The 24,859-nt window shown below is 41.2% G+C and overlaps 1 protein-coding gene across 1 annotated transcript; it reads left to right on the top strand.

Annotated features, from left to right (window-relative positions):
• Positions 1-10,645: 10,645 nt before the first annotated feature.
• Positions 10,646-24,855, top strand: slitrk6 (SLIT and NTRK-like family, member 6; the record flags this gene model as incomplete). Its single annotated transcript, XM_020592136.1, has 2 exons — positions 10,646-11,167; positions 22,312-24,855. A coding segment is annotated over exon 2 (2,529 nt), but the record flags the coding sequence as incomplete, so codon positions are not given.
• Between the last annotated feature and the right edge of the window lie 4 nt (positions 24,856-24,859).

Raw genomic sequence — 24,859 nt, 5'->3', positions numbered from 1 at the left:
CTTCTTGAGTTGAATCACAGCGGGAGGCCAGGCAGGCACATGGGTCTGCAGGTGTTGCCAGCTATAATTTGAATGGAGACATCTAACTGTATGTGCACATAAGTGTGTGCATGTTTGATTGTGGATGAGAGTTAATGAAATGAATGTTTTAGTAGATTGGTTGTAAAGATTCACCAAACACTTGTGATGCGGTGCTACTCTTGAGGCAAAGGTAATTGCTTTGGCTTAGTCAGACTGAAGTTTAAATAAAAAAGTTAAGTCGTTAAACACTAGAAAACATTGTCTGTTGTGTCACCTAAAGATTGGACATCTGTTATTTATTTGAGCCATAAAATCCTAATCTGGAGAAAATTACAATACTCATTATTTTACACTGAACAACAGACTTGAATTTAGGCATCCATGTTTGCTTGGTTTGTGCATTATTAAGCTTAAAACAAAGCTTTAAAAGTCACAGCTGAAACTGGTTGATGATAACTTGGATGGTGACATGAAAGCTATTTATAAGAGCAGTCTGGGCTTTTTGTGGAATCTCAGGAGTCTTATTTTACCAAGAAGACTGGGACATATTTATACAAGCTGCATGTATACAGTAGACACATGTGTGCCCTGACCCCCACTTTCTCTTTCCTGAGCTCTACCTGGCTGTCACTAAGATCCATGATCATCCTTGCTAAGCACTCAATCTATTTGTTGAGTGACCTTTGGTTGTTGGAGAGCTTATCTCCTGCTTTTAAAGCACCCTGCAACCCTAAACTAATCCATGGAGCCAAACACTGTTGGCCTAATCCCCACTCCCTGAAGTCCTCATTCACGATTTGCTTTCACTCTAGTTGTCTTCAAGGCATTTCAAGGCTCATGCGGGTTCATTTCTCTGTGTGTGTGTGTTTGGTATATGAGGGAATTTATTGATCTCTGGGTGTACACATGCATCATAACGTCATTTGTGTATGTCCAGGGCACTAAAACTGGCTCCCAAGTGTGTGTTTGAGGTGTGCATAGGTGTGTGTGTGTGTGTGTGTGTGCACACGTCTTTATGATTTTGACCAGCATGGACGGGTAGGGACCAGTGACTACGCAGCCATCGGGGTGCATTTAGGAGGATTGCCAGAGTGTCTGTGTGTGTGTGTGTGTATGTGCCAACCTCACGGGTAACAGTTCCTGGTCACAGTCTGTGGATGAAAGTAATTGCCAGTGGAGGGCAACCTGCAGCTGAGGCCCAAAGATGATGTGTGCATGAAATTCAAGGTTGCTGCTTTTGTACATTGAGGTAATACTCTATACACACTGCACAATTTCTATTTAAATGAATATGCAATGTTTGACTTTGGCTATTAACACATTTACAGTATACTATTTTTGATCCACCTACACATAGTTTCTTATTACTATAAAAGCAATAATGAATGCAAATACAGGTGCATAGTTATTTGAAGCACTGAGCTAGATTGTTTCCTTTTCAGAAACATAGTACATAACCGTCCTAGGTGTAATATGTGACTTACTTTAGACAGACACTCCTCCCAGCAGACTGGGTTAGACGCTGGACGTGGAGAGGCCAACTCACTGTAAAGCACTTTTCATAGATGACATCCTCTCAGTCATGGGTGACTCGAAAGGTAAACCCAGCTGAAATCACTTTACTCATCTTCTGAAACTGGAGCCTGACATTCAGTTTCTGGCTTGAGGTGATTGAAAATGTTATTTTCTACACTCATCTTTTGGCACAGAATTTAACTGCTGATAGGACAGAGAACAATCTGACCAAAAAACTGGAGCATCAGGTGAGGAAACGCTGGGATACACTGCTGTAAAAACTTATATATAATGCAATGGTGAATACATAAGATAATAAAATGCACAAAAACAAATACACTTGGTTGATGATCTAATTGTTTGGCATTGCATACATAATATCTTGTTCTTCTCTGCTGCTGCTGTGTAACCAGTTGCCCACTGGAGATGAATACAGTAAAGGGACTGACGGACAGCCTCTCAACTGTTTTATAAAAATATTCAGCCAAATACCACAAATTTCTTTTTGTGGATGCTTAAATAATTGAACAGAATATATGGTTTATATTAAAAAAAAATGTGTGCACTCCAGGAGCAACGTGACATTTTGCAGCTTGAGCTGCCTAGACATTAGACAACGTCAAATGCTATTGTGTCAATTCGCCAGCAGAGGGGAGCAAATCCTAACAATTAACAATACACATCCCCCAGGACTGCAGTGGTTTGCTGTAATTCAGTGTGGGGTTTGGGGAAAAACTATGAAATTGACATTTTGTTCCTCAGATTTTTTAAATAAATTCTCAAGACAAAGAGATGTGCTTTTTCATTTGTGCCAACAAATTACATCCTCCTTGTTTCTCCCTCTGAGGTTTGAAAGCCTAAAATGAGTGCAGCCATGGATACTCTAAATCCAGATTTTATATTAGCCTTCAAATTATGGATGCACCTGTTTGAAAAACCTAACATTCTGTAAGAATGCATATATGTGATTCTGTGCCACACTGTAGCTGTTCACTGCTGAGACCGCTGAACCAAAATGGCCACCAGTTACACAATGACCCCAACAGTCTGCATGTGGGTCCTACAAAATATGGGAGGACAAAAGAGGTAGACAGGGAGAGGGAGTACTGACAGACATGCAGAGTGACAAGCATCACAGACAAAATAAAACAGAAATCATAGGCCAATAGACCAGGGGACCATGTGGCGGAGGGCTCACACCCCAAGACCCTTCCGATCTCTCTCAAAGCTGTTCCATCAGAGAAACAAGCTGTCGTCTTTCACCAGAAATTACATCGACTGCCCTCATAGGTCAGGATGGGTCATCATTTACTGTGTTACCTGGAAGTGGCTCATAGATCACCAGTCAATGAAGAAGGGTCAAAGTGTACCAAACACAAAAGCAGAGGTGGCACTCAGTCAGATTACAATAGCACTGGTTGCTTTGTGGAAAGCACAATAGCTGTTAGGATTTAATTAAAAACTGCCCCAGGTGAACAATAAACAGGATATTGGCGAGGCAGTCATCTTTTGTTGAAGTTTGTTGAGAGGGTGTGGTACGGGATGTGAGGTCCCACATGAGGACTGGAGCAGTGTCAGGTGAACAGACAGGTGTTCACACAGAAAAATATATAGGTGACATTATCAGGACTGTTCATTTTGCACTTATGAGTCACGCAACACAGGTAAACAAGGCACGATGCTGAGGGGAAAGGCACTGTATGACAAATATAATTGGATTGCTAATAAGATTTCAGCTCAATAATAGATCAATAGGTCTCAGGCAGCATGAGTAATGTACTGTATGTGGGAGATGTGTAGGCTTGACTTCAGCTGAAGGACAAAAGGCTTCTACATGCAGAACTATTTTCTGTTGAGGGTTAGTCTGCAGACTTTAAAGTGCTTGAACAGATCTCATTTTCAGATGTAAGGGCATGTAGATTTTTTCAAAGAGTGTATCAAACTAGTAACTAGTAAGTGCTGAGGGAAAGAAGGTGAATCCTTGCAGCACTTTTTTTGTTATATACTCTTGTATGCTGCACCTCATCCTGCCAATAAGAAATAATGCAGCATGTGTTTTTTTCTGTCCTGTTCCTTTCATTGCACTCGGCCACTAGTCATCGGCACCTGTTTTCTTACACTCTGTCATACACTTGAAGTGTGTTGCCCTGAGGGGAGGGGGATCAAATCCGACACCTGCCATGTTCCCTGTCCTGCTGTGCCTTTGCATCTGGCTGCCACAAATTCACCTTTGCCCTCTTGTCACAATAACAGCACAGAAGCGGAACAGAAAACAAAGTGTCACCCATACTCTGAAACAACCCGAGTCTTGCCAGGATGAAGGAATGAAACTCTATGAGCCGTAGTTGGCAAGCATCCCTGAGATCTGTGAAACAAACACAAAGGTCGGAATTTCAGCCATGCCTTTTGGACACCGCGCTGAGATCAAGCCGGCAGTGACATCTACTGTAGCGTGAGAGGATAGGATGTAGCAGAAAAGGTGAAATTAAAGCAAGCTGCTCAATCCTGCAGTGCTCAAAGCAGTTCAGTAGCCTGCAGCACCTCTCTGCTATGTGTTTGATTCTTTTTCTGTTGGTGGTTACTCAAACAAACAACCACAGCATGCAGCAAAGTTTCTTGTTATAAACCATAAATCATTACTAACCACAAGAAAGCAAAGTAGAAAACAAGCCTCTGCAAGTTTTTGTAAGTTGAAGTATGTTTCTACGTATCATAGCTTATATGAAACTGAATTTTCCATGTAGCTTTGCATTAATAAATAATACTTTGTGGTGCATATCGCTGAACTTCTCATTTAGCTTTGGATGCACTACTCCATTGCACAACACCACAAGGACAGGTTAGACTGCCAGAGTGCAGTGATTAAATATCACACAAGCCTGGACCTGAGTCAATGAGAAAAATAAGCATCCTCTCGTCATGCACCGCAGCCTCATACTGTACGTTTATCATCAAGGCAGGGTTTGAAAAGGGGATGAAGGAGTTATTTTTGTCATGACGCTGCTAATTCATCGAGCAACACACAAAAGGCAAAAGTAGCTGACGCAGCACTACTGTCGTCAGGCGGTTTAGAAGTAAACATGTGTCAATCTCAACCAAGTAGCATTTGCTTTAGGCCTTTATTTTCATTGCTTGCTATTTCTGCACACACTGAATGTTTATATCATCTAAGTTGTTCACAGCTGGTGAGAGATGGTGCCTTTCAGCCATATGAAGCCGGCTTCTGCTTTACTTTTGTCATCTAACAAGTCTAAAATCATATACACTGATCAGCCATAACATTATGACCACACCGACAGGTGAAGTGAATAACACTGACTATCTGTTACAGTGGCATCTGTCAATGTGTGGGGTATATTAGGCAGCAAGTGAACATTCAGTCCTCAAAGTTGATGTGTTGGAAGCAGGAAAAACGGGCAAGTGTAAGGATCTGAGTGACTTTGACAAGGGCCAGACTGTGATGGTGAGATGACAGGATCAGATCATCTCCCATTCTGCAGGTCTTGGTGGGTGTTGTTGGTCTGCAGTGGTCAGTACCTACCAACAGTGTCTAAGGAAGGACAAATGGTGAACTGGAGACAGGGTCATGGACGCCCACGGCTCACTGACGATGAGGTTGACCTACTAACTTTTAAATTTCATTCATGCTTTTCAAAAGATTCCATTTAGCTTGAAACTTTGTTAAAATGGTTGAAAATGAGAAACACTGTCCATTGGTCTCTATGAAGAGAAAGAGTCAGGGGCTGTAGTGGTGATATCACACCTAGAGTGGTGAGGTTGTTGGATTTGTCTCAATAATTCTCTCTAACTCATCCTCACAACCACAGTTTTCACTCCTTTTACATACATTTTTCACTGAATTGTAGACACATCTGTGCTCTTCCTGACAGTAGAACTGTGGAAGCAAACAGATTCACAGAAGATGCACAGTGAGCTCCAGAGTGACACGAGTGACAACCAACTGCCACATTGACTCCTGTGTAAACAGTATTAGGCAGGTGGTCATAATGTTATGGCTGCTCAGTGTATATCTGTAGGTTCAGGACATGCTACAGGTAGAAAACCATGAAAGGATCTCTTTAGCAGACAGGTGATAAGAGTGCAGACACTAAAGCCATTAAGAGTGACCTTACTTAAGTGACCAGACCCTTCATTTCAGAAGAAAAGGAGACAGCTGACTGTTTCGGCTACATTGACTTTCCTATACTAAATACACTGATATGATATTTAAAATAATATTTTTAGGAGATGTTTTCTAAAGCTGCCAGTGCAGGACAGGGTATTTTAACAACAGTACTTTCCATGTTAGGAATTAAGAAAGGCTTCATTTTCACCCTAAGCTCACAGCAGGGCAGCATTTGAGTTATTCAAAAAGGCACATGGCCTGAGTGCAAGAGCTCTTGGGAACTTACAGGGCAATTAGGTCAGCTCCTGTACAGCAGCAGTCAGGCTGAATACAAGGGAGCCAACCAGAGGGCAACTGGTCTGAACAGGGCGAATAGAATAGAACTTTATTTGTTGTTGTACATTGTACAATGAAATTGAAAAAGCAGTCCTTGGTGCAATAGCAAGCATAAAAATGGAACAGGAAAGGGCACAAACATACTTGTATTCAATATTTAAAAACAGACCAATGAGTCAGTTGAACAGCTATAATAATCTCATAAAAATCAGTGTTCCACACCTTGACATGATCATCACATTGTCACTGGGCTTACGTCTATACAAAGAGCAACAAATTACTTTCAGTACAAATGAATTTATAACAGTATAGAGGATAAATCTCGAGGTTATCTTCACCTCTTACAGGGAACGTTTGTCAATTTTACATATAAAAGTCTGTTTAGAGGTCTTATTGCTGTATGAAATTCATCACCTCTGTCTGAGCTTAGAGCCTCAAGGCTATGAGAGCACATGGGCATAGCACAACAAGTCTTTGGCCAAACTGTCAGAGCTCAAGTTGCATTGTGGGTAATGTACTGTAGGAGTAAGTAAAAAAACAAGAGATCTGGACCTGCTGCATCAAATTTGCTCCACTGTGAATCCAACAGTGTTATAGAAGTGCAAGCAGCTAGTACAGACAGCTAGTTGACTGACTGGTCAACTGGCTACCCTGTCTTGTTTCAACATGTTTCCAGTGATAGTGGAAATTATTAATAGTTGACAACAATGAATATAACAATACAGCCTTCGGCTTTTCAACACACATCTTGCAAAGACATCTCTTGCTCACCACGATCACCGCCGTCTCAATCACAGTGAAATTAATTAAGAGAAGTTTGCTCTGTATCACAGTGATGGAAAGGATGTAAACACAATTGCTGGGGAATATAATTAAAGTGCAATTCAGCCTGGTGTACAATAGATCCATCTGGTCTTGTGGTGGTGACAGATGAAACCCAGTGCTGCACTATAAACTGAAACCTCACTGAGCTGCTGTGAGTCAGTCATCACAAACACCTGCTGTGCAGTCAAACACTGCTCAAATCCACAGAACTTTAAAACTTCCAGATGAAGCTGGAAAGTCTCCAAGTTACCGAATATTGGGGGAATAAATTAAAAATATGCACACGAAATCTAGAAAATATTAATGTGATTGAATGGTGCAGCCATAAAAACATGGGAGTGCTGGGTTTGAATATTACCCTCAGCGTAAACATCCGAGTTGGAAAAAGATGATACAGAATACGGTAATGTCAGAAAGGGCGGAGGAAGATGACTTTCCAACTATATACGTAAATGCTCTTTATATAATACTTTAGAAGACCTTTAATATGGATATTTTGAGCTCTAACAGCATGCAGTGTTTGTTGGCCCTAATCCCACACAGTAGCAGCCTGTGGACTTAGCCACTTTTTCACGACTGAGAGTTTGAGGTGAGCAGCATAGAGGATGGGATTCTCAAGTTTTCATTGGAAGGCTAGTTTCTGATGGGTCTCCTTTTGACAGGAGAAAAGCACAGAGCAAGACTAAATTTACCCAGTCTGGGTCCTGGCAAGCCTTTTTTTCCCCATCTCATAAGGATCCCTGATGCAGAGCATGGGAGACATTTCTGACTGCAGCACACAAATTGTGCAGCGTAGGACTGCAGGTGGGCCAGTTTCCTTAGGCCAAGAAAAACACACACAGACGTATTTTCCATTATTTGGCAATAGATTCTCATAGCAGATAAGCAAAGGTTGCCCTGTCTTTTGGATCCTGTCACGCAGCAGGGTTTTTACTCCTTTGGCTTCATGGGCACTGTGATAATATATGACGATGACTGATACTGACATCAGAAGGAGTGAAACCCTGTTTTGTAAAGGAAAGTTCTTCAGATGAGACTCATTTTTCAGAAAGTGCATAATTTGCACCAGGAAGCAATGACTTGAGCGTTCTTATGCATAGGAAGTGCTGTAGCTAAGAAACCCAGATATTCACTAAATAGCTGAACCTTGTCACAGATTGAGGATTCTCTAAATAAAAGGCATGTTTTTAGTCTTCAACCACAGATTTTCAACCCACATCCAACATGAGAGTTAGATGAAGTCTTGGCTAATGCTATCCTGCTCTTAAATATGTCCACACTTTCTCTCAGCTCAGATGCTCCTATCTGCTGCTTTATCAGACAAGTGGGAGGCCTGTAATTGCATTGACATAATAGCCACTATGTCTCTTTCTATATAACACTTATTACTAAAGGAACACTGGGAGATGTGGGAATGTGCTGTGGATGCAGCAAACCTGTTGAGTACATGGTTAATGATAGGACACTTGCCAACAGTTCCTTCATGAGCGTCACCCTACTTTTCAATTTGCACTGACAATTAATATAATGATGCTCAGTATACAAAATGTTAAATCAGAATTCATGCACTGCAGCCCACAGAAGCTGGCTCAGTGTTTTAAGGCTTACAGATTGCAGCAGGGAAATCTTGGTGCCCCTATAGTAAAAACTAACATTAGAGAAACTTAAAAAAAAACACCCTTCATAAAGAGAATAAATTCAGCTTTGGCGTCGGTGTTGACAGACTATAGCTGTGCATTAGAGAAATAAAGTGCTGTGCTCTTAATGGCTTTCAGTGTGTTGCTGCTATGCAAACACTGGGACAGGAAAACTAAAAAACATAATGAATTATCCCACAAACAGGCACATCTGCCCCAAATAGAACATTGACACTACTTGAGGGACGTTTACAGGGTATTTCCTTGGAACATCTACAAACCCCAGCTGTAATAAACACCATCAGACTGAATCAACAACCCAAATACTCTCAAAAACCTCAGACAGTGTAAACCTCACATGGCTGGTATTTACAGTACTGTAGGGCATTTGTTATTTTGTCCACCCACTGTCTGTGGCCTCACACACCTCACAGCCACACATACAAAACATCAGTGCTCTACTGAGCTGCAATGTGTAATATGTAACACTAAGTGTCAGGTGACATTTGAATTGCAAACACAGTTTTCTATGTTAGATTTGAATAATGTTATTCTTGTTTTCATAGCACCCATATTCTCCTCAGCAGTTTGTGTAACTATTTCTTTTGCTCAAATGGGTTATGCATAGTGTGTCTGGTAACGCACTCTGGTAGGGCTAATACTTTATTTGACTGTGAACAAAACGTACTCCATTCTGTGTTGAAATGACAGATCAATAAAAAGGAAATAAATTATTAAACATGCTGTGTCCTTGTTGTGATGACAGCTACATTAGTACTCAGTCTGGTTGCTTGCAGTTCCATTAATGTAACATGCACTGTTAAATGTTGGTTTAATCTTTTTCTATTTGCTTGAATATGCTTTCAAAAGATATTTTAACTTTTTATCAGGTTGTGTTAAGAGAATACTAAGAATACAATATATCAAAATATTTATTTCACAATACCTACTAATAAATTTAGGACTGAACTCCCCATTTTTAAAGTTTTACTTTTTCACTTTCATTCACTTCTGCTTCCTCAATCCTCCAACCACCTCCTTTAGAGGCGATCTATCTAGGTTGGGTCACCGGTGAGGCCGAGCACAGACTTGCAGCAGTCTCTGATGTTCCAGATGGGAGTTACATTTACATTAATCCTGTGACAAACCCACATAGGTTTAAGCAGGAGACACATAAAGCCACAATATGAGGCTGGGCTATGACATTCTGGGCCCATCTGAAAGTGATCGACCCTTAAGCTGCAGTGAACTGCAACTGGGGTTTAGACACAGATGAATCTGTGGTTATGCCAAGCTTACTTGTGCTTTGACTTATCAAACTGTTAGGCTTTTTAACTCATCACACTAAACAAGCAAGGGAGTAGTAATGATTATATTTTATCACTGCTTGTGCCCCAGGGAGGTCAGAGGTTAGGCTGAGCTACAAATCAGCTGGAGCTAATTGCACTTCAGTGTCTTGTTCAAGGACACAGGCCAGCCTGTGGGAAGGTGTCCAACGTGCCATTGTGCAGATCCCCCACAAAGAATTAGCCACTGGAGTTTGTGCAGAAAAACAAAAATCCTTTATTGTTTCCCTCATGAGGACAGATTCTGCTGTATAAGGTGTTGTGTGACTATCTTAATGGAGTGGCTCACCGAATCAATCTGTATTAATCTGCATTTTGGATGCATTAGCAGTACAGTGTATGTCTATTATACAGCAATATTTACCCTTTGGGCTTGGTATTGGAATTCAGCTATTTAAAGCCCATCATGCAAGTTTTTTTTCCTTTTACTTTATTGTAAGAACCTCCAAGAGGAGGAGCTCTGTGCAGCTGCTACAGAGCTTTCCCAGCTGTAAATAAATAAATAAATAAATAAAAAATACCAAACAGCTGAAAGTTGAGGGATATAATTGATTTCTCCCTATGGAAAGGATTGTAAGACAGGTGAAACGGTTGTAGGATGCTCAGTGGATGTGTTTACGCTTCTTAAATATGGAGACACAACGTATATATGTTTTAGATAATGGCTTATACCTATAAGGAAACTGAGAAATGAACAGAATCCATAAATGAATCGATCTCCTGTCCGTCTAACGCTTACAGGCTTTTATTCTGAAAGCTATCAGCAGAAGTCCTGTTATGTACTATGGTTGGCTTGACGCTGCTTCCCTTCCCTGCCTTCCACCTACAGCATGCAAATTACACAGCAACTCTAATATATCGCAGATTGGTTAACTACACAGAGTGCACGGCGCAGCGCGAGAGCAGGACGCGGTGCGCGCTTCTTCTGAGAGGACTGCAAAATAAAAAGAACACTCTCCTTTTAATCCCAGCCCTGTTTTATTGTGGTGGCTCGAACCTGCAACTTAATTCCAATTAATTGTGGGTTGGCTGGTGAGAGGAGAGCTACAGCCTACTCATCATCCCGGGACCGGAGTGAAAACTCACTGCCAGCTCCTTGTGCTACGGAATTATTTGCAGCCCGCGTGTGGCAGCGGTGTAAGACTCAAAAAAAGACCGAGGACCCGAGAGGACAAGTGGGGACTGACGCACCCTGTGAAGTTTTCTCGTGTGTCAGTCTGCTTTTAAGCAACCAGGTGGTCCGGTGAGAAAGTGCTGGTGGAGGTTACCCCCCTTCAATGCGTCGGTTCCCGGTGCCTACCGATGGACAGAGTATGGTGATATTTGGAATAGGCTCCCTCCTTTTTCGTCTGTTTTAGTCGGTAAGTCACTCATGATATTTCTATACATGTCTCCAAAATTTTGCACTTGCTTAATTAGTTTCTTATAGATCAGGTGACCTTTGGTGAAGGTTTTATTCTGCTGCATCTTAAAATCAGCTCGGTCGCAGTGATTCCAGGTGTCCATTGCAGGCAGGTTCCAACTAGCTGAAGTATGTGATAGAGCTGTTTTCTACTTCTTTTTGACCATTTTAACTACTTTCCTGTCAGATGCACAGCATGTGGACTCGTGTGGCAGCTGCGTGGGAACCAACATGAAGCATAGCTATTTTCATGTTGATTTTAGGAGTAGAAAAAAAAAGGTCTGGACTTGACAGGGAGGAAACAGACCTGCAAGTTTCCCAGAGGGGGTTTCATTACCTCAAGCACACCTGGCTGTTTGCCACTCGTCGTTACTGTATCCTACGTGCAAAGCTGATAATCAAGTCTGCCTATACTGCTTCTTATTACACACTGAAAATCCCTCAAACTCTGCTTATATTGCTTTATGGCTGTGTTGAGTCGCAGTAGTGGCTCTCTGCCTGTTAACAGATTTCAGTGCCTAACAGTTCATTATTCTTGGGTTCTCTGGCATTGAGCCACGGCCAAATATAGCTGTGGCGTATGAATATTTATCATTACTGTTAGTGGTCACAGGTGTGTTTAATGGGGACTGCATCACGACTTCTGGCACAACTCAGCCAATCACAAGAAGGATATTCGTGCTTTCTGCTGCAGCTAATGTGATTTCAGCTCGTTATACAGTAGTGTTAATATTAAGCAGACATTGTTGGCCATACTGTAGATCACGACTGATTACATAAATCTTTACTGCATTCAAGCCTAATTGAATCCGTTTGCACTTTGTGCCGCAGGACGCATTGTGGTTCTCTATCTGAGGGTTAGGGTATTGTCCTGCATAAGTACAAGTAGTGTAATGAAGGGGGGGTAAAAGTGTCAAATCAACTTTAACCAGTGAATTGTGCAGCTGATTTTGGAGGCTGTTATTGGTGGATGAGTGAAGTATTAATTTAATAACTCATTTATAGGCATTCTATACCATAGGTGTATGAACTGCTTAAGCTTAATGTCCCTGTGTAACTTGAGTAATTATTGATTAATGGTTTTTTAAAGAGGCATGAATCTATGTGGACCAATTTAATACATGTAAAACACTATGAGTGCTGTACGCTCCACTGTCTAAGTCCCCTCTTTTTCCCAGTCATCTATTTTTAACAAGAGGTCTGCATGATTATTAGAATTTACAGTAGTAGAGATCTCCGTTTTTCTTCTGCTTCAAAAAAAGCCTGTGGCTCTCTACCAATAATAGTTCAACCACAGAACATTGCTGAAAAAAAAACATACCCTCATGTTTTCTTGTGGATATCGAGGGAAGCAACGGCTGTTCGACCCCTACTGAAGAAATTGCTTGCGATGAAATGAAACACAAATGTATGCTTGAATGTGTGGCATCAGGCAGGACATGGGGCTGACCAGTGCAATCAGTCTGCAGTTTGAGTGTCAGCTCTGGGGTAGAACAGACAAGGTGGCATTGTGAAACTTTATTAAAGCACACTACTTTCAGACAGAGCAAGCCTGCAGATATACTGGAGAGCTTCTCCTTCTCTAAGACACAGAGAAGGTAGGCAGCACTAACCCACAGAATATTGAATCAGTCAAAAAAAAGAGCCAGAACAAGGGGCAGGGGAGCTGAACTATCTCATGCCTCTTGAGTGGGTGGATGTCATAATTATTATTTCTCTAGGATTGTGGCGGAGGGCCGCAGGCGCTGGCAGAATCACTGCAGATATGTGGGTGTAGTGGTGGTGTCGACCCTGTAGGGCAAGTCACATCATTTCCAATACAGAGGAAAAAGGGACAAGCCCCACCATAATTGGCGCCAGGGAACACTGCAGGGCACTCATGGAAGTTCATAGACAGTCAGAGCGAGTACACGTACATAAACACGGCCGGGGACGGGTGCACAAGCACAAAAACACACACTCCCACACACACGCTAAAGCAATAGAGTGCAGGGGGCTCTAATCTGCCATCCCACGTCAGGCTGAAATGAAACACCCCCTAGCTAGGTGCAACAGGTCTCACTATCTTGCATTCACCATCTTGGCCTCCTTCTCATTCACTGTTTCAGCCCCCAGCAGCCTGAGTTTAAGTATTAGTGGACGCACGCAGCAGTTAGTTGATGACCTCAAATGGTTAGTGAGAAAAGGAAAGAAATAAAAAAAGGCTATCCCCTGCTGCTAAGCCCAGTCTTTGGTATTTTATGTTGTGCATGCTGCTGTAAGGTAGTGCAAAGTGGAGAAAATTAGCTGGTAGGGCTCGTGTGGTGAAAAGCACTCCCTGCAAAACACTATGTAAATGTCAGATGAGATGTGTATTATTAAAACTAGCTCTTGCCTGTTTGTGCTTAGTTGTTCATTTTTTTTATTGCAGTTGTCTAGGAGTGTGTTATCGTTCACTAAAAGCTTTCTTGCTATCTGACCGTAAAACTAGGGGGTGCTTCAGGCCAGTGGACCACTTATTGGAGTCTGGCAAGTTGATGGAGTCCTCACAGAGCTTCAGACTGAACTTTTCCACAAGGAGCACATTTTCTACACAACTAAATCATGTTTTCTTTTTAGGTTGTGTTACAGATCAATGTTTTAAACAGACATATTAGAGAAATGCCAGTGCACACAGATGAGGAGTCCCCTTTCTATCTGTCTATCTTTCTGAATGCTTTGAATACTGAAAACTCTGCTGTTTGGAAAGCAGCGCATAGAGTATGATGGTCTGTGGTTAGCGTTCTAGTGAAATGCTCAGTGAGCAGATTATTTAGGACAATAAACACCCCTCTGCTTTTGTTTGAAATGCAACACTCCCTTCTGTTGCATCAATGTCACGTGTGATATGCTCACATTGCTAACGCCAGACGTGCTGCATGTGCTTTGTTGTCTATGAATGCATTTAATCTTCAGTTTCTGTTATGGTTCTAAGCGTATTAAGGTGCCTGGCAGTACTCCATCCTAAAAACAAATAGGGAAATAAGGGTGTTGATTTTTTTTTCTTTACTTTGAAGCTTTTATCTAACAGGTTTTAACAGGAGCTTTCGATTGTTGTCCACCTTCTTTAAGCGCTGGCTGTGGCATCATTACTTAATTGGTCTTGAAAGGTCTTATTCAGTTGGATGATGCAGGTCAGCTCAAGTCTCTCCAGTTGTTAAGTCATCAGACACTCCATTAATTTGGTCACAGTACCTCATCTAAAAATACCGTAGGGGCAAAAACATATGAAACCTTTAATAGATCTGCATTAAAATTGCTGCCTTAAATTTCTAGACCAGACCTTTATGTAAAAATATACCTGTTTTACCAGAAAAGCATTACCTCATCCCCACCCCCTTTAATTCAGAACCAGGTTTGTCCTGAAACTCATAAACTAGATCAAAATTGTCACAGATCAAGACTTAAAGTGAAGAATTTATTAAGTGTATTACCAACAGGCAGATTTTCATCACTCACCCCTTGTCTTGTGGGAAAACACAGGCAAACACCCTGTTATGTGAAACTAGATACATGTACGATGATGAACTGCATTTGGATAATACAGTAATTTGTAGACAGGCATGTACAGACTTGACATCCATCAATGTTCTAACCAGCTTATCCTGTTGAGGGCTGTACAGTGAAGCTATGTTCCAGTCCTCTGTTTTCTACCCATCAAGCCAGAAGCTGTCTGATGCCGACAGCTCCAGCAGGTCTTGTTATTTCCACTGGTCCTAGACTGGATTTCCTTCAGGCAGCTTGTGTCAGTGTGCTCAGTCTGTGACATGGGTGGAGTTTTCTTCTACTGGCTCTGCATCATAAAGCAACTTAAACTGATCCCAGTATGACAGCGGGATGAATTATGGAAGTGGAGGGTGAATAAATGGGGAGAGGACAGAGCTGAGAGAGAATCAGAATGGGGGTGTACGTGATCCAAACTGTGATTTTTCTGTCAGAGTAAAACTTGCCAGTGCACACTTCCCAAACAGTAAGAGATAGTGTGTGACTTTGTGTTAATCTTCTGTCCTGTTATTACTTTTTTGTCACAACAAGAGCCGAGTTAACTTTGGACATGTTTTTGCTACCTTAGCAGAAAGCTGATTCACAGGGCTTAACATTTTGACACCGTTGTATAGTTTATATATATTCTTCTCATTGAGATTGGCTTTGTACATTCAAATATTAATTCCTAAAATGTTTAACTGTGTAGTCATATGTGGCAGTAATAGTCTAGATGTTATCACTGAAATATAAAAGCCTGTACTAATACAGTTACATATGCCATGAACACATTTGAAAAATGTATTTTTATAGTAGGCTTCTTGACTAACTGTCACTTAAATTGATACCATTCAGCTGTTACTAATGACTGCATCCACTCGCAGATGTGATCGTAAAAAGAACAGCGTCTGACTTCATGGCAGTTTGTCCAATTAGTAAACTCCGCCGGCTTCAGTTGGAGGAAGTGTAAGCATACAGTACCGTGCAATTCAACCAGTTATGCGCCTGCCAATTAAGGTTGCCTCGAGCTCAAGAAATGCATTAATGGCACTGTAATCTGTCATAAAACAGACTGTTTTAAGGGCTGACAGTATGTGTGAGTGTAATTCTAGGCATACAAGTGAGAGCTATGTTTTTTTTTGTTTTTGTTTTTTTTACACAAGTTCATAGTCGGTGCATTTTAAAGTATGTACAGTATGTTTGGTTTTACAAACACAACAGCTAATGTACTGTTAGAATTCCAAAATTCTTTTCATGTTAAATAATACTTTCCAGTTTATCATTCAAATTCTTATACAGCTTTCAGTTCAGTTTGGTTCGTAGGTTTGAAGTTTAAAATAAAGGAAACTACATATGCATGTCTTGTGGACAACATAAACCATGCTATGATTACCTCACAGTCCTGTTGTACCGACATTGCAAAGCGTTCTAGGTGCTGCCCTTTATACTGTTTATAATCCCTAAGTAGGAATTTCTACCTAGGATGTGTGGCTCTTTTAATACTGAAGCACCTATTTATGGAGTGAATCACAAGACTGTCATTACCATTGCCTTGTGGCCTTTTTACTGCTGCTGGGTACTTTTAAAAGGGTCATTTCAAAGAGCTGAGAAAGGAAAGCGAGTGAAAACACTTGATTATGTAAGAACGTCCAACTTCAGGTGGAATAGGAAATACTTACTGAATATTTCCAAACAACTTTAAAGAATATTACAAAATTATTACTGTGTAACAATCATGAGCAAAACCGTTCTAAAGGATGAGCATACAGTAGCTGCCTTTCTTGTGATGTGTGAGACCATCCACATACATACACCTGCTTCTGTACAGAGTTTTCTGAATGAATTTATTTACATACAATTTGCCAGTCCTACTGGGCATTGTTGAGTCATTCCTGAATATAATGGATCCTTTTTTAAAAGGGGTAATAATGTAGACATAAAATGGACATCTGTTTGGTTCAGATGTGTTTCCATACAAAACCTACAGTACCTGGATGCCACGATACACTGGTGTACTGTAATTTGCCTGCTCATTTCTGGAGAACTAATGACTGTGCATGAGTTAAGACCAATTGAAATGCAAGCCTGCTAAATCCCACTTGCCAGAGGAGCCAAGCCACCCTCCCCCCCTCCACACAATCTTTGTGTTTCTATTATTAGTTTATCATGCATATGGTCTCTATCAGAACTTAAGGCCCACCAGCAGAGAACAAGAAGTAAGGAGACTATGCGGTGCACAAGGTAGGATGAAAAACTGTTTTTGTTCTTGTCTTAGTTTATGTCCAGAACTTCTCTTCAACATATCTGACTATATCTCCTCATATGACCAGTTGCCAGCTGTTAGAACCGCTGCATGACAGTAATAGTTAAAGGTATGAAGGTTTGGTCCAGCTAGCCTACTTGTTGTTATACCGAGTTTCCTGGAGCAGCAAATAGTGGTCAGTATGTTTTCAGTATGTTGTAATATTATGGATATTGCAAAGGAAAGTGGATAAAGGGGAAAATATAGGCCACTTAAAGAACTTGGAAAAGTATGCAGCACGCTCGGCACTTTTCCTATGACACCAAAGCGGTTGCCCGTAAGCTAGAAACCTTCCACTATGATTAAGAGCACACATTGTTGGAACCTACTCTGAGACATAATTTGGCATAAACTGTGAGTTTCCCACACTAGTTCCACTAATGAGTCCAACAATAATATTCAGTTGAAGAACAATACCTGCTTGGAGTTCAGCATCATCATGTTTAATCCTTTAAGAGTTGGAATGTAAATGTAACTTCAGCATCATCATGTTTAATCCTTTATTACATTTACATTCCAACTCTTAGACATGATAGGTAGATGACACACCAGTATATTTAACACTACAATTCTGACAGGGAAGGCTCACACTTCAGTGAATTAAAATGTACCTCCCTGTTGTCCAGATCCAAAAATTCCCATGATGGCAGGTAGCCTAGGAATGAGCAGGACTAAGGACACAGAATACAGAATGCTAAGAACCGAAGTGGCTGTTAAGTCTTAAAACAAGTTGAAATCCAAGAAAATTTGGATTATCCACACAAAATGTTTGAAACACAAATACACAGTGACTTTTATCAGTTTTGACAGAGTTGGGAAAATGGCTGTATCTGTTGGGTGCCACTAGGGATAACACGCTTTTCATATTTGTACATCAAGTTGCCTCACACTCCAGAAAAAGGAATTAGGCTTCCAGCTTATGGGCTATTTGTGGCTGCAGCATGTTCTATTTACTTTGACAGTGACGAGAACAGAATGTGACTACAGTTGTGTTCATATTATCTAAAAATTGTGTCCTAAACTGTTAAATGGAAAATGTGCAGGCTATTGAGTACAGCTCAATTCCAGGTTCATGTTGTATCTGTTGTTTTTCCGATGTGTGTGTCAATACACTACAAACTATGTTAAATGTAAAGAGGATAAAAATAAGTGGAACTGCAGTAAACTTGCTATTTGGCGCATGAACTGTGCAAAATCAGTGGGAAGCAAGAGCAGATGTGCATTGTGCTCATCAGTAAAGATTACATGTTCAGTGCAGCCCCTAGAGTTTTACATGTATAGAGAATATTGTCTTCCAGAAGTTTGTCAAAGTCAGAATCTTTGCATTCATATTGAAAACAAGATAGACTGATAGTTAAAGCTGCAAGGAATAAGATGGTATGTTTGTCAGTGACAGTTGCATGCTGGGAGTTCATCAGCAAATGCTTGGCAGTATACTCTGTGAGTACATCTCATGTGCTATAAACACTGTTGTTTCCCTCACTTGTGTCTTTTCCTTGTGTCTTAGTCCTGACCACATAAGATGCAGGAAAACGTGAGGAGAAGACTTGAGGAAACATGTTATTAAGGACATGGGATGTCCTCTCCCCAGATCCTTTGTCTGGAGTGTCCAATCACCAACTGATTTCAGATAAAGGGGCATGTCAGTTCACAAAAACCTTGCTTAGGGTGGTCTTGTGTTTCCTCAGTCATAGCTCCTCCAGCACCATCCTCAGTCCTCAAAGCCAATACAAGAGATTTGAAACATCCTCAGTTGACCCAGAAGTCATTTTGGTCAACCGAGGGTGGAGGACACAGGAAAGATCTTGTAAGAGACATGAGATGTATCCTGTTTAGCTCCGTTGCTTATTCACACTACATATATGAGTCACCAGTTAATGGTACACTGGTGGTTCCTAACTTCCTGTTGTTATGTTGGCTGCTGAAGTGTCCATGAGCAGGACACTGAACTGTTGACAGCTGCAGGACTGTTTATAAGTTGAATGTGACTTAGGATCACTGTGAAGGAAGTAAAGACAGAAGAAAACTCCCTTTAGCTAAAGGGGATCACTCAGAACAACCTTGTATTGATTTGCAGTGACCTTTCTCTCTAAGGGAACAAGTGGGGCCCAAACCATGACCCCTGCAGCATAGCAAAGCACCTGGATCTCCTCACTCTAGGGGTCAAACATTCAGGTTTTTCCTTTAATTTGTCACCTGTCTCTATGTGTGTGGCAGTGTAGTCATAGCTTGGCTGTGTGAGACTATCACTGATGTGAATTTATACTCGTGAGGGAGCACTGGTCTTGTGATGGGCATAATGTAACAATACAGTAGTAGTAGTTAGCACAAATATAGCGTGAACATGCTATTTATGGGTCTGTTAAGTGGCCAAAGCCTTTTGTGTTTATCACAGCACCTGTTCCTGTAGAAGGGTTGAACGTGTAATGAATATTCCATCAACAGATTTTTCTTCTACACTTTTATCTCTGCCATTGTTCCCTCAGCTCTGTACTTTTAAACTCATCGCATTTGATGTTAGACTATTAGTTGGCTTCACTCACTTGCATGAGGGGAGATCTCATAGGGCTTCAGTAGATCTCTAATTGAATTATCTGAACAGCCAGAGATGCACATCTGAATCTGCAAAGAGAGCCCAGTGGAAGACTGGACTGTTTCATCTCCTGTGTCCGTCATGCTGAGCCCCATGCAACATTGATTGTCTGAAAAATGGATCAGTTAGATGAGTCTGTTTGAAATATACAATTTTTTTTATGCCTTTCCATATCTGCCCTCAGCAGTGTTATAACGCATATGTGATAACATCTGTTAATAGTGTTTGTTTCATTTCGCGTTGTCACGAGCCATCAGGGTCACAGAGGTGAACGCCTTGGGTACCATGACCACCACCAAACTCCTGAACGGGCAAATACAGATAAAAAAGGAAATGGCCTAAGATGTTCCAAAGATATTTTGGGAGCCATTTTCTGAATGTTATCACTGTCTAAACAATAAGTTTAGTTTAGTTTAGTCTATCTGCCTACATGCTTTATAGTTTAAAAAAAATAATGTAAGCAACATAACAGCAGGTAAAATATTTTTTTACGGGTCTGTATCTTTATGAAATGCATATGTCGATCAAGATAAAATGAAAAATGTCCTTCCTAAATGCAAAATAGGTGTTAGTTGATAAGCATTGCCCTTTTTGTGCAGTTTCTAGTTACTGGATGTTTCAGTCATGGGTTTCCCTATCATTGTCGTATTGCTGCACAGGCCGAGTCAGAACACTGGATGTGCCCTGGAGGGGAGAGCATGCAGTTTATTATTCTGGTGTGTTCTGTCACACGCAGTGGTGATTCCCAGTAGAAATTAGTAAAAGGGATTATTAACACATTTAGTTTTTTAACCTTTATTTAACTCTGTAGGTTGATTGTTAGTGATTATGTTAATGGTGACTTGTCTATTTATGTATTTTCGTTTGGTAAGACAAGCGTGTTTAAGTTTACAGTGTGATGGTGAGCATTTGATATTCTCTGGGTTTCTCTGTAATATTTCAGTGTTTCTCAGGTCTGAAGACTGTGAACCCAACTCTGTGGGTAGTTTAGAGTGACTTTGGGATACACTGCCTGAATATATCAAATACAATGGAGATAGTGCTGACTTGGTTTTCATCAGCAATTTTGATTTTATTCAAAAGCCAAAAACATGTATTATGGCAAAAAGGTAAAAGAGAGAAGAGTTTAGAGTGACATAACAAATGACTCTTTCAAATTCAGCTTTTGTCTGTGAAGTTTTGTCGTCTCTTCACATGTGTGTGGAGCTGGCCAGACTTTCATCTAACTACAGTGATCTACTGTATCATTAACGCTAAGGATTAGTATAGGATTACGCTCTGTTTGTGTTTAGTCAGAGTACTCCAATTTCACATTCCAAACCACATTTTAGGCCACACTACCTGCTTTAGGCCAAAGGTAATTTCAAACGCTCCCTGAAAATATGCTGCACGTCTCACAGACTTTCAATAGAGAGGACTTGTTTTTTCTGGAACTTACAACAAAAGACAGTTGAGTACCACTTATATATGGATCATGAGTCAAAGGTTTCGATCTCTGACGAATACAGACTTGCCTAGGCTTGTTAGAATGAAGTTTTTAGATGATAATCAGATTCGTTAACAAGAAGAGCTGCACCTTCCTGCCATCTTTTCTTATCATGATACATCTCTTCTCTTCAGAAAGAATTCTGGTAGTTAAGGGTGGATATCTAGTTCTCCTTGATCAAGGGAAGATGTCTCTGCCCATGACTTCTCCACCAGTCCTCTGAGATTGATGTCATCTCTGATCCATTGTGATTTTAGTCAAATTAATGTAATGGATTTAGAAGTGCTGCTGAGGCCTCTCATCTTTAAAATCACATTTCAACATTACCCTTGTCATTCAAAATAAATTCTACTTACAGTGAAGTTTGAATTCTCTTCATAAACGCTTTGGTTCATTGTGCAGAGAAGATGGTTTGGAAAAGTGATACAACACAATCATATGAACGGTATAAGAAATCTGATTGATGAATATAGGCTTGGCTAGAGTTCACTTTACTTTCAGTCCAGTTGAATGAGAGTTAATTGGTCAAACAGTAAAGACAAAACCATTCATTATCAATCTTTTGTCTAAAACATCCCGTTATAAATGCAAGTGTAACAGACATAAAATGAACTAAACTGACTTCTTCATTTTTGTATGACTCACAATGAGTAAGACTTTGTTCAGACAAAGGGCAGAAAACCCAGTCAAATTAGACTTTTTCTTCTTTTTAATGTACCATTTTTCCACTGTGAGTCACTGGAAAGAGATTCCGACTTGTTCTATTGTTCATTCTGTGAAATGTATTTACTCAGTGGTAAAATGCAGTGTCTGGGTAGATACTGTGGATTCTGATGTCTGTTTTCTATGGATTATTAGGATTCCCATGAGCAGCTACATTTAGTATAACTGCCATGCCTCAAGCCCACACAGGACATAGCACTGCTAAGTAGTATAAAGGCCACATAGAGGTAAAACATTTAAAAAGAATTGCTTTACAAATATACATTTGAAACTGAGAAGTATTATTACATACAGCCAGTTCTGTTGTAATGCATATCAATTCCCATTCTAGTCTCTCACTAGGAGAAACTATCATTTAACAGTCTCAGACTACTAAATAGAAGGATTATACAGAACTATACATTAAATTTGTATCAACTTTTTCACAACATGTACACTTAATGTTCTTTTTTTTTCTTCCCTACCCCTTCTGCCCATGCCTCTATCCTTTCTTTACAGATATCTCAGACCGAAATGCTGCCCTGTATCATTTTCCTCATCTTGTTTCTCACTGCGTCCCAGTCTCAAGATATCCATCCTTCAGAGGCATCATCCTCTATTAGTGAGTCTTGTGATTCCTTGTGCTCTTGTGAGAATAAAGATGGCATCCTCCATCTTAACTGCGAGCAGAGAAACATCAACAAACTCTCCCAGATCCAAGTCCCGCCCGGTGTGCCCTTCCACCTGAACCTTTACAAAAATGGCTTGGTTGAGCTTCGTGCTGAGGAAATGGAAGGGCTTAAAAATGCCCTTTCACTGCACATCGGGGGTAATAGCATACAAGAATTGGAGCCAGGGGTCTTTAGCACTCTCGGTTCACTGAAAAAGCTCCATATTAATAGCAATTTCCTCATCACTCTGAAAGAGGACACTTTTCAAGGCCTGGTGAATTTGGAGTTTCTTCAAGCTGACACAAATTTCATTCGAGTCATTGAACCAGGGGCCTTCAACAAACTGATCCGCCTCAAGGTCCTCATCCTCAATGATAATTCTATTGAGTTTTTACCTAGCAACATTTTCCGGTTTGTGCCCCTCACCCACCTGGACTTACGTGGCAACAAGCTCCAAACACTGCCTTATGTAGGGTTTTTGGAGCACATCGGGCGCATAATGGAACTTCTCCTGGAGGACAACGACTGGGTCTGTGACTGTGATATTTTACATTTAAAAATCTGGATGGAGAACATGAGGGCCCAGTCAGCAATTGGGGATGTGGTCTGCAGCACACCACATCATCTAAAGGGGACCATTCTGGCTAAAGTCAAGCGGGATGTTCTGTGCCCATCCCATGCAGATATTAACTTGGAGGAGCCATCAAAGTCACTGGATATGGTTGTTACCCCCTCATCAAAAGTGTCTCAGATTCCCAAGTTGATCAATGCCAAAGATGACGCCAGGGCTACGACACCGTCTCACATTCCTGGCAGCCCTTGTGTGGAACACTGTTCTTGTCACAATCACCCTGTGGCTGGGTTTTTGATGCATTGTCAGGACAGAGGAATTCAAAAGGTATCAGATATCGGAATACTTCACCAAAACCCCACTAAGCTGGTCATGACAGGGAATATGATTGAGAAACTCTTAAAGTATGATTTTGTCACGTATGACAGTTTAGAATTGCTCAATTTGGCAAACAACAGAATTGATTACATTGATAATGAAACTTTCCTCAGCTTGAGCAGTTTGAAAAAACTGTATCTGAATGGAAACAGAATTGAGAAACTGTTCTCTACAATGTTTGTGGGGCTCCACAATCTTGAATACCTGTATCTGGAATACAACCTTATCAAAGAGATTGCTCCAGGCACATTTAATCCTCTGCCAAACCTGAAGCTTTTGTCATTAAATAACAACCTGCTCAGCTCTCTTCCAGCTCAGATATTCCGCAATGTGCCCCTCACCAAATTAAACTTAAGGAAAAATCTACTTATGCACCTGCCAGTGAGCAATGTACTTGATCAACTTGACTCATTGGAGCAGATTTATTTAGAGGACAACCCCTGGGACTGCAGCTGTGACTTGCTCAGCCTCAAACAGTGGGTGGAGAAACTCCGAAAGGACACAGTGGTGGGTTCCATCTTGTGTCACACCCCAAAGACTGTGATGCAGACTGAGCTAAGAAACCTTCATCATGAGGTGCTGTGTCCTGGTTTAGGGACCAATTACCCTATGTCCCCAAGTGGGGACGAAAGTGTGACAGCTACGGAGAGGCCTTACAGCAGTGGCAAGGGATTGTTCAGCCCTCTCACAGACACTGTCCCGCTCTCTGTGCTCATCTTAAGCCTACTTGTTTTTGTGCTCATGATTATCTTCTGCTCAGCTGGCTTGGTCGTATTTGTGGTCCACCGACGGCGGAGAAGGGCAAAGAAAAAAGCAGCAGAGGAGCAGCCCAGAGAAAACACGAGCAGTAGTCCCATTCACTTACATTACAGCATGTATGGGCAGAAAACTACACACCAAACTCTGACACAAAGAACAGGGCCTAGCAGTCTGTATGAGGAGAGATCACATAGTCCCATTGTGCAGATCTGTCGCAACCCTACCTACTGCTCCCAGCACAGGGAACATGATACAGATTTGGATTACAGCCTGGATGAGCCCCACACCAAGCACCACGTCTGCCGGAGCATCATGGAGAAGGAGAACACTTCTCCTCTGACAGGAAACCCAAGCTCAAAATTCAGACCCATGACTGGAGAGTGCCCTGCAGAGTTCGTCACTCTCGGGAATCCCAACTCCTTGTACAGAAATATTCTGGAGAGGGAAAAAGAGCTGCAGCAGCTTGGAATAACAGAGTACCTTAGGAAAAACATGCCCCAGCTTCAGTCAGCTGTAGACATGCAGGTCCCGGGGCACCCGGGAGAGTTGAAACTAATGGAGACTATTATGTACTCAAGACCACGCAAGGTCATGCTTGAGCAAACTAAGAATGAATATTTTGAACTTAAGGCTAACCTGCATACTGAGCCAGACTACTTAGAGGTTCTGGAGCATCAAACTGCATTTA

This window comes from Monopterus albus, unplaced genomic scaffold, assembly GCF_001952655.1.
Source record: "Monopterus albus unplaced genomic scaffold, M_albus_1.0 scaffold16.1, whole genome shotgun sequence".
NCBI classification, from domain to species: domain Eukaryota; kingdom Metazoa; phylum Chordata; class Actinopteri; order Synbranchiformes; family Synbranchidae; genus Monopterus; species Monopterus albus.
The sequence above is the reverse complement of the archived record's forward strand: the minus strand, read 5'-3'. Positions and strand labels throughout refer to the sequence as shown.